The sequence below is a fragment of the Chiloscyllium punctatum genome, chromosome 2 (genome assembly GCF_047496795.1).
Source record: "Chiloscyllium punctatum isolate Juve2018m chromosome 2, sChiPun1.3, whole genome shotgun sequence".
NCBI lineage: Eukaryota > Metazoa > Chordata > Chondrichthyes > Orectolobiformes > Hemiscylliidae > Chiloscyllium > Chiloscyllium punctatum.
In genome coordinates, this window is record NC_092740.1 from 81,708,668 (window position 1) to 81,725,820 (window position 17,153).

Consider the following 17,153-nt stretch of genomic DNA (forward strand, 5'->3'; position numbering starts at 1 on the left):
ATGCTTCCTCAAGGGTCTTGAGAAGTATCATCAACGCTGTCTGAGATGGTTGTTCTACATCAGCTGGGAGGGCAAACATACTAATATCAGCATCCTTGAAGGAGCCAGTAATACCAGCATTGGGGCGATGATCATCCAAAACCAACTGCACTGGGCCAGCCATGTGCTTAGGATGCCTGAGCCTGGATTACCGAAGCGCTACCATGGAAACCAGCTGCCATCTCACGGGTAGTAATGTGAGATACAGGCAGACTTTGAGTGGGGGATCCTGTAAGTGATGTCTGGCACACGTTGTGAGGTTAAAGCTTCACAGCACATAGAGAAAGCCAAGTTTTCTGATTTCTGGGTTTCTCATTACTGAGCCTCAATCGGTCAAAACGTTAAATTCTCCCGATTCAAGTTTAACCGGTATAATGTCCAAGATATGAAATGTGTGGGGACTGAGAATCTCTCAATAATTTTTAAACATTTGTTCATTTGCAGTATATATGTGTCACAGGCTAGTCCAGCATTTATTGCTTATTCTTAATTGGCCTTGAGAAGGTAATAGAGAGGTATCTTCTTGAACTTCTGCATTCTGTATGGTGTATGTGCACCCACAGTGCTATTGGAAAGAAAGTTTCTGGATTTTTACTCAGCAGCAGTGCGAAAATCTTATAATTTGATCAAAAGATTCACATCAAAGGACAATGTTTGGAATTGCTTACTTACTGCCTAGCATTTAGCTATTATGTGCAAACTACCAATTTCACCTATAAAATGAAACATTAAAATAAACTTGGTAAAAACAATGACTGCAGATGCTGGAAACCAGATTCTGGATTAGTGGTGCTGGAAGAGCACAGCAGTTCAGGCAGCATCCAAGGAGCTTCGAAATCGACGTTTTGGGCAAAAGCCCTAAACTTGCTGGGATTTACTAAGTAACACTGGAACTTTGATAATTTTCTTCAGTTTAGCACTAAAAAAGTAAAAGCAATCATGTTTGGTTCCTTAAGCGCAGATTTCATTCCTTCTTGAATTTGAATGATTTATTGTCACTTGCATTTTACAGTGAATAATGCAACAAAATACAATGAAAGCCTTCCACTGTTGTTGCAATCTAGCACCAGTTTGAACAGTAAAAATACATAACTGAAAGAGAGTCTATTATCGTTTCGCTGCCTCCAGGTGAGTCCTGAGCTGGCTCACCAATCACACTTGCGCCAGCACCCTTCCTCCACTGCCTCACTGCCACCTGGGATGGACTCATATTGTATGAGTTGCCAATCTTTAGGTGCCATCTCTTCACTGCTGGCCCACCTTGCCAACAAAGTTGATTCCCATGCTGAACCCTGGCTCACTCTGCAACCAGAAGGCCCTGGCTCCCCTGACAGGCCTGGTTTCCCTCATACCAAGCATCCCACCCTTCTTTGCTGGCATTATCATCTTGAGAGTCCATTGCCTTCAATTGAAGGAGGAGCTGCTGCTGGGAGGCTCTGATCGCTGGGAGGACGTCCTTGCTGCAGCTGCCTCCATTCGCTGGAAGGTGCCATGCCCGCCAACTGCTTCCAACCACCAGGAAACTGTTGCCACTCCGTGTACAGCCTGCTCTCGCTGCCACACAGATGCCGCCAACTAGCCCACCAAAGACAAAGAAACGAAAGAGAAAAAAAATGAAAGACAAAGAGCAGAAGAGAGAAAAAAAGAAAGCAGATGGGAGCAGATGAGCTCTGGGCAAGAGCCCAAATGCAGCTCCAATACCCCACTGCCATCCTGGACAGCCCTTTTCTGATCTGTCTGATTGCTTCACCAGCTGGATTTGTTGGTACACCTTGAAATACTGTTCCACCATAATAAGATCTTTAAACCCGACACCTGGTCTCTCAACAAGGCTCCAGAAGGTCATTTGCAAAATATCATCTGTCTTCATCCTGCTTGTATATTCACCTCCACCGAAGTGTTCATCCATGTCTTCATCAGTTCAAGACTTGGTCTGCCCTCATTAATCTTCTACTCATCCACAACATCAATGATCATTTTGTCTTCACTAAATTCAGCACATCAATCTTTGGAATTACTTCTTCCAAATGATATTATAATCTTGAATTGCAAACTCTACAACCATCTTTCTCCAAACTCCATTTCTGTGCCCCTTCACCCCATTTTCTATTATCTTCTGATTCTTCTCTATGGTATATCCTCCTCTCCCTCCATTATCAATACCAATGTCTCCAGGCACCACCCCACTGCACACTTCTAAACACCCCCACTTTAAAGGCTGCTCAAAATCTATCTTGGCAACCATAAGCTTTATCACTTCCACCATGTCCTCTCCCATTTCCTGCATTGTTTCCCTGATTTCCTGTAAAAATGTCTTGGAACGTTTGTCAGTTGAAGGGTACTACATCATTATAAGTTACTGTTCCTCCTCTAGCATTACAAGTGCATTGGGAATAAACAATTCATGAAGTTGTGATAACATCTTTCCATTTCTAGTACATGTGAGTCCAGCCCAGGTTGTTGAGATAAACTGGTAGCAGGATCAAAGGGGAATATACTTGATCACTCTCAATGTTATTTCTAGTGGATCCTACCTTAGAATATAAACTGATGACAATTCAAGACAAATTGATGTTGAAATGCCATCTCACCCTGAGAAAAATGTGATTATTCCACAAAATCCAGAAGTTTGCCTTAATAAAGGTGATGATTGTCTATGATTGGATCAAATCATTACTGGGGCAAAGTAAACTTTATTCTGTAATCATTTGCATTAGGATGTAACTGGACTTGTTGAATGTTGACACTGAAAACAAAAAAATGTCGTAATGAAAGTTTTGGTAAGGAAAGAAAATGGGTGATTTTGTCATGCAGGGAGTCACTGAGTGACAATGAACAATTGTAGGGTGGTATGCATTTCCAGTCTAAATGTAGCTGGAGCTGTACTGCAGAGTGATTGTGGAAATGAAATGTTGCTTTGCTGCAAATCAAACTGTTATCAGACTGTGTAAAGACAGCCATGAGATGTGCAAGACCTTTTTTAAAAACTAAAATTTCAATTAATCTGTTGCACTTTTTCCGGTATCTATTCCATTCCAAAAATAAATGAATATGAAATCAAACATGAATAATGAGCTGCAGTTTTCAAATACACTACTAAAATACAACAGGAAATGCATCAAAAACTAAAATAATTAAAATCACAAGGAACATATTATTCCCCTTATATTTTCTAAATTTTATTCTTTTATAGAATTGTGTATTTTAAACTGATATAAAAAATGTTGAAAACAGACAAGATAGATTTTCATTTATAGGTTTTGAAAACAATACTGTCTTATCACAACATTCCCAGTAATGTTAATCAACAGCAGTTTGTGAGTACTCAGTGAATTTTTTGTTTCAATTACATTGAATCAATTGACAAAGCTGGCAAGGAATTAATTGCTTCCCAAGGTGCACTCAATTGAATGTTACAGGGGACATTAGATTACCCAGTCACCACCACCCCCAACCCCGTGCACAAATCTGGTTTTTGAACTTGATCCAGTATCTTGACTTAGAAATTCAACCACTGCAAGAAGAAAAGGACAGATGTGCAATACAGTAATTTGGTATGAATCAGAGAATAAATAGCATTTGGGCATGAAGCCAGATTATGTTAGCTTGGACACTTTGGGTTCATAGGCTAACGCCTACGAGCAACTTTGCTAGTACAATGAAATCAACCTTATAGGAGGGGAAAGGGAGCTAGGGTCTCAGGGTTTATTTCTGCAGGTGTTGTGGCACGCACTCAAATCGAGAAGACAGACAAATGGGAGCTGATAATGTGATGTACTACACAGGAGATTAGAAACTAAATTCTTAGCACAGGGGGTGGTTAAAATGTGGAGTTGTCTGGCAGAAACTATCAGAGAAGCAATATTCCTAAATTAAGCTGCTTGAGAAAGAAAATAATATGAAATGAAGCGGGAATGAGCAAATCAGAATTAGACCAGATGACTCCTGTGGAGTAAAATTTGACGGATGGGATGGTACTATTATACTCTTATGATTCTACCATTTCATAATATTACAATATAGTTTAAAATCATATTTCACAAATCTGCATACAGCTAAAAAAGTAAAATCTCACAAAAATACAGAACATGAATTAACATGCAAAGACATTAAGGACAAACAGAAAATTAATATCTTTAAGAATCATTGCAATTTAGAATCTCCAATATTCACTCGCGAGTGAACAGCTAAACAAATCGTTGTGATCATTTGAATGTTGCACAACGCCATTTCATTTTAAAAAGCTATGTGAACAAACAATAATTAAATTATTGTAATGGCGTATATGCAGATGCCATAGTAATTGTATCTACGTAAACTGAATCTGTTTAGAAAGCAAGATAGTGTTGATAAGAATATTTTATAAATTTGTTTTATTGTAAAAATATAAGTAAAAATGCTGGTCGACGAAAGAGTATGGTGTATAATTAAACAGAGAGCCTGTGGCTGTCCCTGACATCGTTATTGTCTATTTATAATCTGAGAGACAAGAAAGATTTAGCGTGTGTGATAACGTGCCACTTCTGCATGCTCACGATATACATCATACATTGCTATTCATTGGCTAGGCAAATATTAAACTTTCATTTCTATCATTTTAAAGGGTGAAACCTCTTGAAAGGATTTTGTTGTAGCAAGCAAGATACATAAATGAATCAGAGCAAACAGGAATGATCCATTGATAGAAACCAGCAATGGCTCTTGTTAAAACATATTTTGGATTGTGGCTTTCCAGACGCCAGTGAGGTTATTGTGCGAGCTTTGCTGCTGCCCATCCCCCACTCAGTCTCCTTTGTAGAAACACTCAGTGGAAGAATGAGGAAATAATCGCTGCTTAATGCATTGCCACGGGCTCAAAATAAAACACGCTCAACATGTCCAAACAGAAACATTGTTATCAACCACACACACACAACAAAAAGAAGCTATTACGAAACACCGACTACGACCTCTGCAGAATGTGTTTATGGCAAAAATGTGAGTGAAGCATGAAGGTTGCTCTTCAGCTAAACACGGGCTGACTTTCGGTTGCAGAGACTTAGGGTGATCGCTGCCAAATGCGACATAATATTTTAACACCCTGCCCCCAAAGAGGCAACATTGATTGTTGGGCATTCGCATTGAAAAGCTTCTTGTTGCATGTTCTGTACTCGGGCAAACGTTTGCTCTGCAAATATTATTTGCCAAGTGTTATCGGTTGGGGGGAGGGGGCTCTAAGGGCAAGGACAAATAGCAATGTGGAATAAACACACAAGCCGTCGTCAGAGAAACACCATTCGCCATACGGTTCACTTGCCACACATGCAGTAAGCACACACCATACCACAGATTATATGCTGCAGACACTACACAACACAGACTGCACAGACCAGGCGCCTATCCATTGATCAAATCTGGGAGTTGCCCAGCCGCATCAAACCAGGATAACTTCAGATCTGACTCTGGTTTGTAAATTTCAGACAGATTAGTCTTTGCGCCAGAGAAGCCTTCCATTTAGATCGAAAGCGAATGGGCACACGTGAACATGCACATTGGTAGAAATACAGAGAAAAAATAAAAACGGAAAGATTCGCATTGATAGACACAATTGACACGTTTTATAATCATGCACGTTTTATAATCGAACTTCAAACGCATCTAAGTGACGTTACAGAGGTCTGCATAAAAATCATGCAAGGCATCCACCAGAGTAAGACACCATGTACTACACTCAAGTCATATGCTACAGAGAGACACACGCCAAGATGCTTAAGTATCCAAATGTAAAATATAACGCATATACACAAGTAGATACAGCTATAACAACCGACATAATGTGCACACAAACAAACAAACACCATCCACAGGTCGTATAAATAATTCCCAGACATAACATACAATAATTCTCTGGACATATACACAAACACAGACACGCACAGGAACATCCACAGATGTAAACAAAATCGCCATATATGGGCACACTATAAAATCTGGCGCGCAAGAAAAAAAGACACGGAAAGCTTTACTTTAAGGAGTGCTGCAAATCGCCTCTTACATCAATGCCACCCTCGGGCGACCGTCTATGTGGAGTTTGCACATTCTCCCCGTGTCGGCTTGGGTTTCCTCCCATAGTCCAAAAATATGCAGGTTAGGTGGATTAGCCATGAGAAATGTACGATTCCAGGGATGGGGTGGATGGGATGCTCTTCGGAAGGGAGATGGGCCGAATGGCCTGCTTCCACACTGTCGGCATTTTATAATCTTTTCACTGCAAAATATCCATTTGCTTGGCCTGAGGTAATAGAACAAGAGTCCGGGTATCTTTAACTTTTTAAAAATGCAATGCCACTGTTCTTCATGGGTTGCCTAAAATAACAGATCAAAGATACCGCTGTTCCATTGTAATTGCTGAACAATTAAAATATATTGGCAGAGCAAAAATTCTTACATGTTTAATTTAGGGACAACACATACGCCACAGAGGGAAACCATTCTATAAAGATTAGAGTGAATGCTTCCAGCTGTCGTGCTTTTAAAATATTCCGGATAAAGGAGATGTTTTGAAAAACGTGCCGCGTACAAGGAAAAGTGATGTCCTTTCTGATTTTAAAATTCAATGTTTGAAAGTGTAATGTTCAGTAAAATGGTGGGCTATCGTTTTGGTTGGGATGCTGCAAAGACTATTAGTCTAAATATTGTCTTCAATCTGTATTTTCTGGATGAACAAGAAAGTAATTTCTGGTTAAGGACAGATCGCTATAACTGTAAATAGGCATGATATAAATTATCTGGATGGTGGTTACATTTTACTGCATATCTAAATCCCATGACCTAAGCGTTCTGGATGAGGGCTGAAGAAAATCTAAATGTGTGCCTTCCGTCGTATAATGTTCTGGATGAAGCAGAAAGTCAATGTAACTATTTGTTTTATGCTCAGTGGGCCCAACGTTCTTGGATCTGGTTCAGCTGGGTGCTTGATTAAGGTACTGCTACCTGATCAGGGCTTTAACGAGACAAGGGTGAAAGTGTCTGATTTTTGCAGGCACTGCTAGCTAAACGCTCAACTGCTGGGAGTTGAATGCTCTAGTGCTGACTCTGTTGGAAGCTCCTTTGACACACAGGGACTGACTTGACTCTTGCGCTGGAAGCTCAGCTCCTCTCTCTCTCACACACACACATACACAGAAATGGGAAAACGCGCAGCCAATGATTGAGCTCAGTTTCATAAAAGCTGCGCTCTGAGTGGCTGCAGGGCGAATGTCTGTGAAACAAAGGAGAGAGCCGGGTCTGGTGCACAGACACTAATGTTCAGCCAGCAAAACACACAGACACTGCGAGGACAAGCCAATCCACCCAGAAAAGCACAGGCAATGTGAGGACAAACCAATCCACACAGACACTGCAAGGACAAGCTAATCCACAAAAAAAAACACAGACACTGCGAGGACAAGCCAATCCACCCAGCGAACACATATCGCCATACAGCCACAGTGGTATAGAACAGGCAGTCACATTAGCACACCACTTGATGTAAAACAAACAAATGCATTTTCATATCACACGAAGACCAGGGCAAAACCGAACCAATACCGATCGTAAGTACATTGTGCAATAACCTGAGTGTGAAGTTTTACCAATCCCACCAGACAACCGTTTCATTTGGCAAGACAAGTAAGCGCTTTTCAAAGTTCTTTTTTTAAAATAAAACTTTACTCCCTGTCCCCAATTTTGAACAAACTCGAGGAGATTACTGAATACGATAAGAGTTTTGATTCATCTTGTTGATTTGAAAATTGTGTCCGGGTGCTGTTTCCTTTTTTTGGTTTTACTTCCACGGTTTTTAAAAGAGGAAACAAATTTGGCTGTTAGTCCCTCGTGACACCTACCGTGCTAACTTGAGCTTGTAAATAGCTGCAAGTTTTTTTTGCTGAAGTTGACTTTAATAAGCATTTACAACTGTCGATCACGAACGCTTCCCCTCCCCTTTTTTATTGCTGATATGAAAAGAACGTGCAGCGTGTTCTGAAGATTTGTGTTTAATCTCACCCAGGCGATAAGAGCTCCCTAAGAGATTTGACCCCCCTCCTTCCCTCGATCAAAATTACAGATTTGAAGTTTTCCCCGATTTTGTTTCTCTCTAAGGCGAGATCAGTTTTCTGATACGCTTGTCACCGATTTTTGTTCTCACGTCAAGCTACAGGGAATCTTGGATTCACGTGATTGAAGCTCGAACAGTAACAAAATAGCTGCTTTTAGATGGTTGGTTGTTGAAACCTCCCCCTTCAAATCCATCAACAATTCATTACAGCTTTTAGCTCTAAACGCCAGCTAATTAAACTGTGTAGCTCCTAATCCGAGTACAAGATGACAAAAAAAATGGTAAGCAGACAATCGTCAACGTTTGCAACAAACCGGTGCTGGTGATATAAGATTTTTTTTCACTCCTTCCTCCTCTCCCCAGCACCCCTCCCACCCCCTTTTCCTTCTCCCCCTGTCCTCGTCTTGTTGTATTTGAAGCTGTCGATTATGAAATTGCCACATGATTGACTGGCGTCGTTTCCTCGCTTAATTTGTATGTTTGACACTGTTTTGAGAGACGATGGTGCCACGTCCGGACAAAATGTGTAATCCAGTCCAGGTTTCTGCTGTTATTTTTTTTTACCCTTCCCTAATTTATCCCAGGGTGAGCACATTCTGTCTTCTTTCAACCGGACGCTTGTAGTTTTCCTTTCTTTTCTCTGTGTGCTATAATCATTTACTGATCACGATGTTTCCAAAAGTGTGCGGTTAAGGCGGAATGTGAAGTTTGGAAACTTTATTTTTTTAAAATTTTTGGACCTGTATATCAAATCTTTTTCTTGAAAAAAAAGAAATCAATGTATATCCCCATGCATGTGGCTATTGTTGCTCGGGACGCGAGTGTGGACTTTAATTTTTTTTCGTGCTGGGAAAAGGCACGGAATCCGGACTGTGTGCCAGGAGAAAGGAGGAGGAGGGGATCGAAGTGAAACATTGACTTGGCGATGAGGTTTATAATGTTTCTTCCATTCTGATATTAACACAAGTTGTGCAGCATGGTGATGTATGGGGAAATGTTGCAATTTTGTTTTGTGTGGGGAGGGGGTTTAATGCGGGGAAGAGATGTTTGAATGATTTGAAGGTAAGAGTTGCAGCTACCCATGATGCATGCTTTTCAGACTTTGAATGGTTACACTGATCTTTGTCAAACAACCTCATTTGCGGTCACTGAGGCCACCTTGGTGCAGAGCTCATGGAGCGCGAACGGGCGGTGATCCATTTCCAGCAATGTTTTTAAACGCGTCTCTTTTGCACCATGATAACTTTCTCAGATGTTCGTGTTTGGCAAAAGAAAAAAATCAAGTGTGTCTTTTTTTTGCCCCCCCCACCGTATGTTCTTTTATGTGTTTTATTTTGGTTATCCTCTCTCATTTGGGTTGGTGTGAAATTACTAAGGTCAACAATGAAACAGGGCGACTGTAAGGACCTATGTACATATTCTTTTAAAGCCATGTAATCGGATTGTCTTTTAATATTGGGAAATTCAAATCAGACTCACTCGCTGAAAAAAAAGTGAGGAAAGAAAGCAAAATGTTGGTCTCACCCAACAACCGATTCATTAGTTTTATCTTTTTGCAGGAAGTAATTTATTCGTGCGTGTGGATCGTGTGAGTCGAAAATAAGGGAAATATCTATCTCTCTGTCTCTTTCTGTATAAAATAAACACATGAGAGGGTTGAAACACGTGGCGGAGAAGCGAATGTCCTCCCACATCCAAAGCAGCGAAGTTCATCCAGTTTTTATCCAAGCGATCCCATCTTCAGGATGTCAGTGAACAGTTCCATTGCTACGAGTAAAGGTGTTGATTCAAACGCGGTTGATACTTACGACAGTGGCGATGACTGGGAGATCGGAGTTGGGAATCTGATCATCGATCTAGACGCGGATCTGGAGAAAGACAGGCAGAAATTGGAGATGAATAACTCGAGTTCGAGCAGCGGCGGCATTGCAGCCCCGGGCAGTGGCAGCAGCAGCAGCAGCAGCAAGGACTGCGGCGGGGCCAGTGTCACAGCAGCTTCAGCCCTTTCTGAGAGCCTCAAATTCACCTCCTCTTCGGTCCAGCCTCCCCCTGGCAATCCCCACAAGGAGACTGGCAAATCCAAAGTGAAAAGAAGCAAAACTTCCAAGGATGCTAATAAATCTCTCTCCTCCGCCGCACTGTATGGGATTCCTGAAATTAGCAGTGCTGGCAAGAGGCAGGAAGTTCAAGGGCGCCCTGGAGAGGTTTCTGGCATGAATTCAGCCCTGGGTCAAACAGTGAGCAGCAGCAGCAGCAGCAACAGCGGCAGCGGTAGCGCTGGTTGCAACAATAATAACAATAACATTAATAATAACACTGCCCTTGGCAATTGCACTAAAAACAAAGAGGAGAAAGCGGGCAAGGGCACGGGCAGGGGAGGCTCGAAGCGGGATAAGGAGGCTGCCAGGTCTCGCAAGGATGGCAATAAGCAGGAGGTGGGGGTGCACCCTGGACAGCACCCGATGTCGGCGCCCGTGACACCCGCTGCCCATCTCTTTAATTTCGGTGCCAAAAGCGGCAGCAGCTCCTTACAGTGCTGCGGGGAGCCCCCAGCCCGTATCCAGGACATTAAAACCACTCTGGAGTCAGGAATACTGAGCAACCCTGTCGTTCTGAAAAAGGATGATGAAGAGCATGACGAGGAGAGTGTCCGACCCATCAAAAAGTTGAAAACTGATAAGGTAATTTGCACTTTTTAAAAAAAAAGTTATTGATGATTTCTTTGTTTTTCTTTAAATGATTGCTTTATTCCATGTGATATGATTTTGCTGCACTAAATGAGAATCTCCCAGGGATAAATATCAGGACAATATTTTTGATGTTTCAATTCGAGCATCTGCCAATTTTAGTGTGGTTGGAGGTATAAAATAATTTGCGGTGGCATTCCTTAACAACTGTCCCAAACACATCAAATTATAATGCATTTTTGCAATAATAATTATGGTGCAGCTTTTTTTGGAAAGCATGATTAAGTGAGAACGTCAACGTTTTCGCTTTTTTTAAGTAACAGGCTGGTGTTATGGTTATACATATACACAAACAACGGAATCACCGCCGCAGCTGGAGAGAAATGAGGTTATTGTAATCACTACTATTTGCCTGAAGGATGGGGGAGGTGCTTTGTAATCAAATACAACAGCAAACGTCTTCATAAAAGCTGGGCTAGCCTTGCCTTCTTGGGATGCAGATCAGATGGTCGATATGATGCCTGACATTTTGCTAACATTTTGTAGATGTAGTGTGAAAAGGAAGTTTGGCCTTCGCTTCCATTGTTAGTATGCAACCTGGCTTTTGATATGTTGGTGATTATCCAAATACTATGGAGTTTCTCAGTATGCTCTGATCCATTGTTTGCTGGATAATTATTGGGGTTGGGAGGGTGTGGTGGTGGTGGGAAGTGTCACTGGAATTGTGCTATTTTAAGATATAAGACACTTAGTGAAGGTAATAGTTTTACAAACTATGCCCTCACTATTTCTGAATAAGTTCTGCAAGTTTCTTATTTTTAATAGGCATGTTTAGATCAAGGCTTTAAAACTGCTTTGCATTGTTATGAACAATGAAGCTTTTGTGATACATGAGTTTAAGTGAAGAAAACATGAAAAGATGAGTGCTTTCAGAATAATTACTTCCTTTTAATATAATTTGTCGGATACCTTGTAGTCCACTTTTCAGCCTTTCCCTTGCCATTAGACTCAATAAATAGATTCCCTGTAATGGGAATTGGTCAGTTGTGTCAGAGAGAATTTTGTTCCTGTGTATAATAAAGTGAATTCCTAGCTTGTAGAGGTGGTGACCTTTGCAATTCTGCTGATACTACTGTTGGAAACTTTAGACAGAAGCAAGATTGGTTGGCTTGAAAAACGGTATTTTATTTGATTAATTTTATTACTGGTGGAACAGTTTCAAGGAGACATTTGAGATGTTAATAAAGATTTAAACAGTAAGGTGCAGAGGCTAATGTTCCATAGTCTATTAGTCATGAGAAGGGTATCTAAACAGATTCAGAATGAAGGAGAGATTGGCAAACTGTTTGACATGCATGACAACTCCCCAATCAAATCGTTTTATTTTGGTCTCCAGCAGACTGCAAATTGGGAGCCGTTTTAATCTGTTTTAAATATCAAGATAACTTGCTCTAATCTGTTCTTCACAATGGCTGTGGTTAAAGTTTCAAGACCATTTGATTGAATTCGCTGGCTGTGTAGAATGCAGAAAGCATTGCTCCCTGCACCCCCAAGCGTTTTTAATCTTTCAGCCAAATGTTCAGATTCAACAGTTTTGTTTAGCAGGCAATCTGTACATTTTCAAATCCTAGAGGCAGGTGTCATGGCAACAGAGATTAGAGCGGTGTGGTTTCACTCCTCTTATTTCTCCCTTATTTATACCTCAAATAGTCTCCTGGGGAAAATGTTTTAGTGTGTCTATTCCTCAAAACAATCAAATCAGTGTTCAAAACCAGTGCCTGCTGATATTCAGTCAGTGGGTCATACACAAAAATGTCCAGTATCGTACTGCCACTTGCTTGTCTTGATTCTTCCCAGATATAATTGACAAGCACATTCTATTCATTCTAGCACAGCCTGTTTTCCTTTTGACTGCTCCAGAGATCATTCAAATTTAAATCTGCAGCATACACAATATATGACTCGAAGGAAATGAAATGGTACTGATACATAACCTGTGCTTTTAAAGTATACATTTGTGTCTTGTACTTGTTATTTATTTGAAAGGTGAAGGCACGTTTTGTTAAACCATGTTGTAACAAGCTGTGAAATATTTGTACGTTTATACGTTCATCTGGTTTAAATGAGGTTGAAGAGAAATGTGTCCAACTAAACTTGTGTGAGTAGCAGGTTGCTAAATGTATAAGCTAAATTCTTATGAGTTATAGTCATTGGTTAATCTCTGCAATGTGTTTGCAGGTTTATTCTTGGTCTGTTTATTCTATTCGTTTTCTGCAGTTAGTCATGTAAAACATGATAAATTGGAACCTATTAAAACTAATTATTTTTGTGACTCTGTTTCTGCATGCCTTTTATGCATAAAACCACAAGTATGTTGTAAAACCTGCCACTCCCTCCAAGTATTGCTCAAGTAAAAAGCAGCCTATAATTTGAGTTGTTTGAGCTATTTCTATGTAGCCCATTTTTGTGGTTTAGCTGTTGCTAACATGTCTGATTTAAGTAGACTTGGCAGGACCAGTAACCACTCCTAGTAGTTGGCAAAATCCTTCTAATATAGGATTAGCTAATAAAGGTTTGCCAATACCCAGTCCTTCACCAGAAGTAAATAAAAGTTTGCACTTTCATTTATCTAATCAATGAAATAGAATTATGTATTTGATTTGCTTGAGGTAGGGCACTAAAGATGTGAACAATCACTCGCTAAATTAATTAATTGTTAAAGTATGTTCCTGGAATATAGAGCACAACTGAAAAACCAAACCAGTTTTAAACACCACATTGTAGTTTTCTAACTGGGACTGACAGTTGACTGTAAAAAACATGCTGCGAGTGCAGGCTTGAGAGTTCTCATAAGGCTTGTTAATATCTCAGGGTGGAATTTGTCACCCTTTGAAAGTGATGCAATGATACATTTCACAGCTGAGAATTGCATTCACAAATGACATGACATACATTAATGCTAGCAACTATTTTTTAGCTGCATTCGACCAATAAATGGAAAGGAATAGTATTGAGAGCAAGTTACAGCCAGAAGCATATTTTCTACTGTGCCTTTTGTGCTAGACTTTGTTCCTGCTGATTAATTGATTGAAACATACATTTACCTTCCTGTTCTTTGTATACTGCTGTTACTTGTCTGTTACAGTCTGTAGCAAAGGACTGTAAATGGTAAGCAGTCGTTAATGAAGAAAACAAAGGACAGATTTGTTGAATGTGAGCGGTTTAAAAGTTGACTCGAAACTCTGCAAGAAGAGATTTGGCTGGTGAATGGTACCATAACTAGCACGAGTCCCTGTAGAACAAAAAAACTCTTCAGTCTACTTAATGCTTTGTAACTTTGAATAGTGTGACCAGAGCTTTTCGGAAGGGGTGAATGAGCTGGTGGCCTTTGACTGCTGAGAACCTTCTAGACGAACTTGTGACCTCCCAAGATCTGTGAGACCAAAGTAGCTATAGATTTTTTTTTGGCTAATAAGCTGTTTTTAGAATTTCATTTGCAAGGTGGTATGCTTTTAAAAATCATACCATTACACATAATTTTGAAAGGAGACCATCAAAATATATTGTAAAGTACAATTTTATGAATTTAATATTTATGCCGTAATAGTTATTTTGATATGTTACGGCAGGGAGTATCGTACATAGGTGGGCTGTGAAATGCCTAAAGATCTCCTGAGATCATAAGAGGCCCTATACAAATGCACACCTTTTCATTAACCAAAATTGAAGCTCCCAAGTATTAGTTACAGGTTTCTGAGGACTGTTAGGGGAAAGTAAGTCACCCAGGTCTTCTGGGAGAAGAAATATTTGTGTATTCTTTAAATGCTATGGACTTTTTGTGGTATAAGGACACAGCTATTCATGTGCGATTGGTGGTACCTGAGCAATGTGGGCTATGGTGAGATGATCGCAGAATCGGGCGAGGTGTTCAGCAAGATCCATCTGGACATTGAGGTCATCTTAGCTCATCTTATATGCTTTTCTCAAGTGGTGTGGTGAGACCTTGTTAGGCTGGGTTGAGTTCTCAATTGATGTTCGTTATTGCTTGTTCAACCCTTTGCTATCAGTCCAACCTGCCATGGGTTGTGATCGTAGCTAATCATACAGGGGAAGGAAGTGGCCTAATGGTATTGTTACTGGGCAATTAATCCATTGACCTAGCTAGTGTTCTCTGGACCCAGGTTCAAATCCTGCCATGGCAGATGCTGGAATTTTCAATGAAAGTTGAAGTCAATAATATCTGGAGTCTCATATTGATCGTGAATCCATTGCCAAAATAACTGCAGATGCTATAAATCAGAAACAAAAACAGAAGTTGCTGGGAAAGCTCAGCAGTTTGAGCAGCATCTGTGAAGAGAAATCAGGGTTAATGCTTTGCTTCTGAGAAATCCCAAAGGTTAACTCTGATTTCTCTTTGCAGATGATGCCAGACCTGCTGCGCTTTTCCAGCAATTTCTGCTTTAATTCATGAATCCACTGCTGATTGTTGGGAAAAGCCCACCTGGTTCACTAATGTCTTTTAGGGAAGGAAATTGCTGCTCTTGCAGCAGGGTGCCACAGAGGGCGGCACGGTGGCACAGTGGTTAGCACTGCTGCCTCACAGCGCCGGAGACCCGGGTTCAATTCCCGCCTCAGGTGACTGACTGTGTGGAGTTTGCACATTCTCCCCGTGTCTGCGTGGGTTTTCTCCGGGTGCTCCGGTTTCCTCCCACAGTCCAAAAATGTGCAGGTCAGGTGAATTGGCTATGCTAAATTGCCCATATTGTTAGTTAAGGGGTAGATGTAGATGTAGGGGTATGGGTGGGTTACGCTTTGGCGGGGCGGTGTGGACTTGTTGGGCCGAAGGGCCTGTTTCCACACTGTAAGTAATCTACTCTTGCCTGGTTCTGGTTGACATGTGGCTCCAGACTCACAGGTGTGTGACTGACTTTTAACTGCCCTCCAAGAAAATTAGGGTTGGGCAGCAAATTCTGGCCTGGCCAGTGACCACCACGTCCTGTGAATGAATGAAAAAAAAACCTCACCGCCATTGAGTCGGAAAATCTTGATGTGGAAACCAGGACAGGTTCTTAGTGGGTTCAGCTTGCCGCTTGTTCCAAAGGCCATCCTTGTTGAACCTGATGCCAACATCTCAGTCATTACCCAGGGGCACCATCCACACATACACAGTGGCGTCCTACATGAGCACCAGCCTCTTTAAACCCTCGTGGCACATCTCTAATCTACCTATAGGACACTTCTCTACTTGAGTGCAACCATCACTGTGATGCTGCAGTAGGGTTACTTTGTGCTCAGGGCCACATGCTAGCTCATGGACTGGGGCTGACTACATCTCTGTCTTTTTGCTTGCTGTTATAGTGCTCTCTTACTCTTGAGTCCATCTGGATGTCCACAATATCCCTGCCATGCATTGTATTGCCTTGCTTTCCTGTGCATTGCCATCTCAGCTACAGATGCCATGCTCATATTGTCACCATTGTGCTGTGTTGCTTAGCGTCAGCATGAAGACAGGAAACGAGCCAAAGTGTCAGTAGGCATCAGGTCCAGGCAAAGGTATAGACTTCGCACATGAGTTCCCTGCGTAGTAAGTTGAGGGCAGGCTCCCAAACTAGTCTAGGCTCTGCTCAGGGAGTCAGAGTCAGAGTCCTTTCCTGATAAGGGGTAATGAGCCAAATGAATAGTGGCATACCACTGGTCTAGAGCTTAAAAACGTGTTGCTGGAAAAGCGCAGCAGGTCAGGCAGCATCAAAGGAACAGGAGAATCGACATTTCGGGCATAAGCCCTTCTTTAGGAAGAAGGGCTTATGCCCAAAACGTCGATTCTCCTGTTCCTTTCATGCTGCCTGACCTGCTGCGCTTTTCCAGCAACACACTTTTAAGCTCTGATCTCCAGCATCTGCAGTCCTCACTTTCTCCTACCACTGGTCTGGACCCTATTGAGGACTGTTTTGGTTCTGAAACAAGAGAGAGGCAGGTACCATGGAAGATGAAAGTGGGTGTATGGTTGTCTAATGGCTGTCACAGCTATTACTGTTGGTGTTTTCCTGAGTGAGTGAGTGTGCAGCACAAAGAGTGAGTGATATTGCACAATGAGGTGAGTGAGGGTGAGTGGCGAAATAATTCAATCCATTAGTGAGTGTTGGGGCATGGGCCTCAGTTGGAGGTGAATCCAAAGCAGAGATAGTGAGGATGAGATATTGGAGCAGTTATGGTGGCAGAGTGAAGAAGGACAGGGAACTTGTTCCTATAGTGCTGGACATTTCTTCAGGCATTTAACCTGGGTGGTAATCTTGGAGCACGCTGGAATGATCTGGTAGGAGAAAGTGAGGACTGTAGATGCTGGAGATCAG

At 41.5% G+C, this 17,153-nt stretch overlaps 1 protein-coding gene across 6 annotated transcripts in view; it reads left to right on the forward strand.

The window, feature by feature from the left end:
- The first annotated feature begins 8,060 nt into the window (after positions 1–8,060).
- znf608 (zinc finger protein 608) overlaps positions 8,061–17,153 on the forward strand; it is a 90,693-nt gene continuing 81,600 nt past the window's right edge. Inside the window, exons 1-2 of one of the 6 annotated variants that reach the window (XM_072584654.1) lie at positions 8,061–8,397; positions 9,676–10,797. In XM_072584654.1, the coding sequence (XP_072440755.1) occupies positions 9,862–10,797 (936 nt within the window). In that variant the 5' untranslated portion in view covers positions 8,061–8,397; positions 9,676–9,861. The other 5 variants (XM_072584673.1, XM_072584646.1, XM_072584663.1 and 2 more) reach the window with 5 other exon arrangements.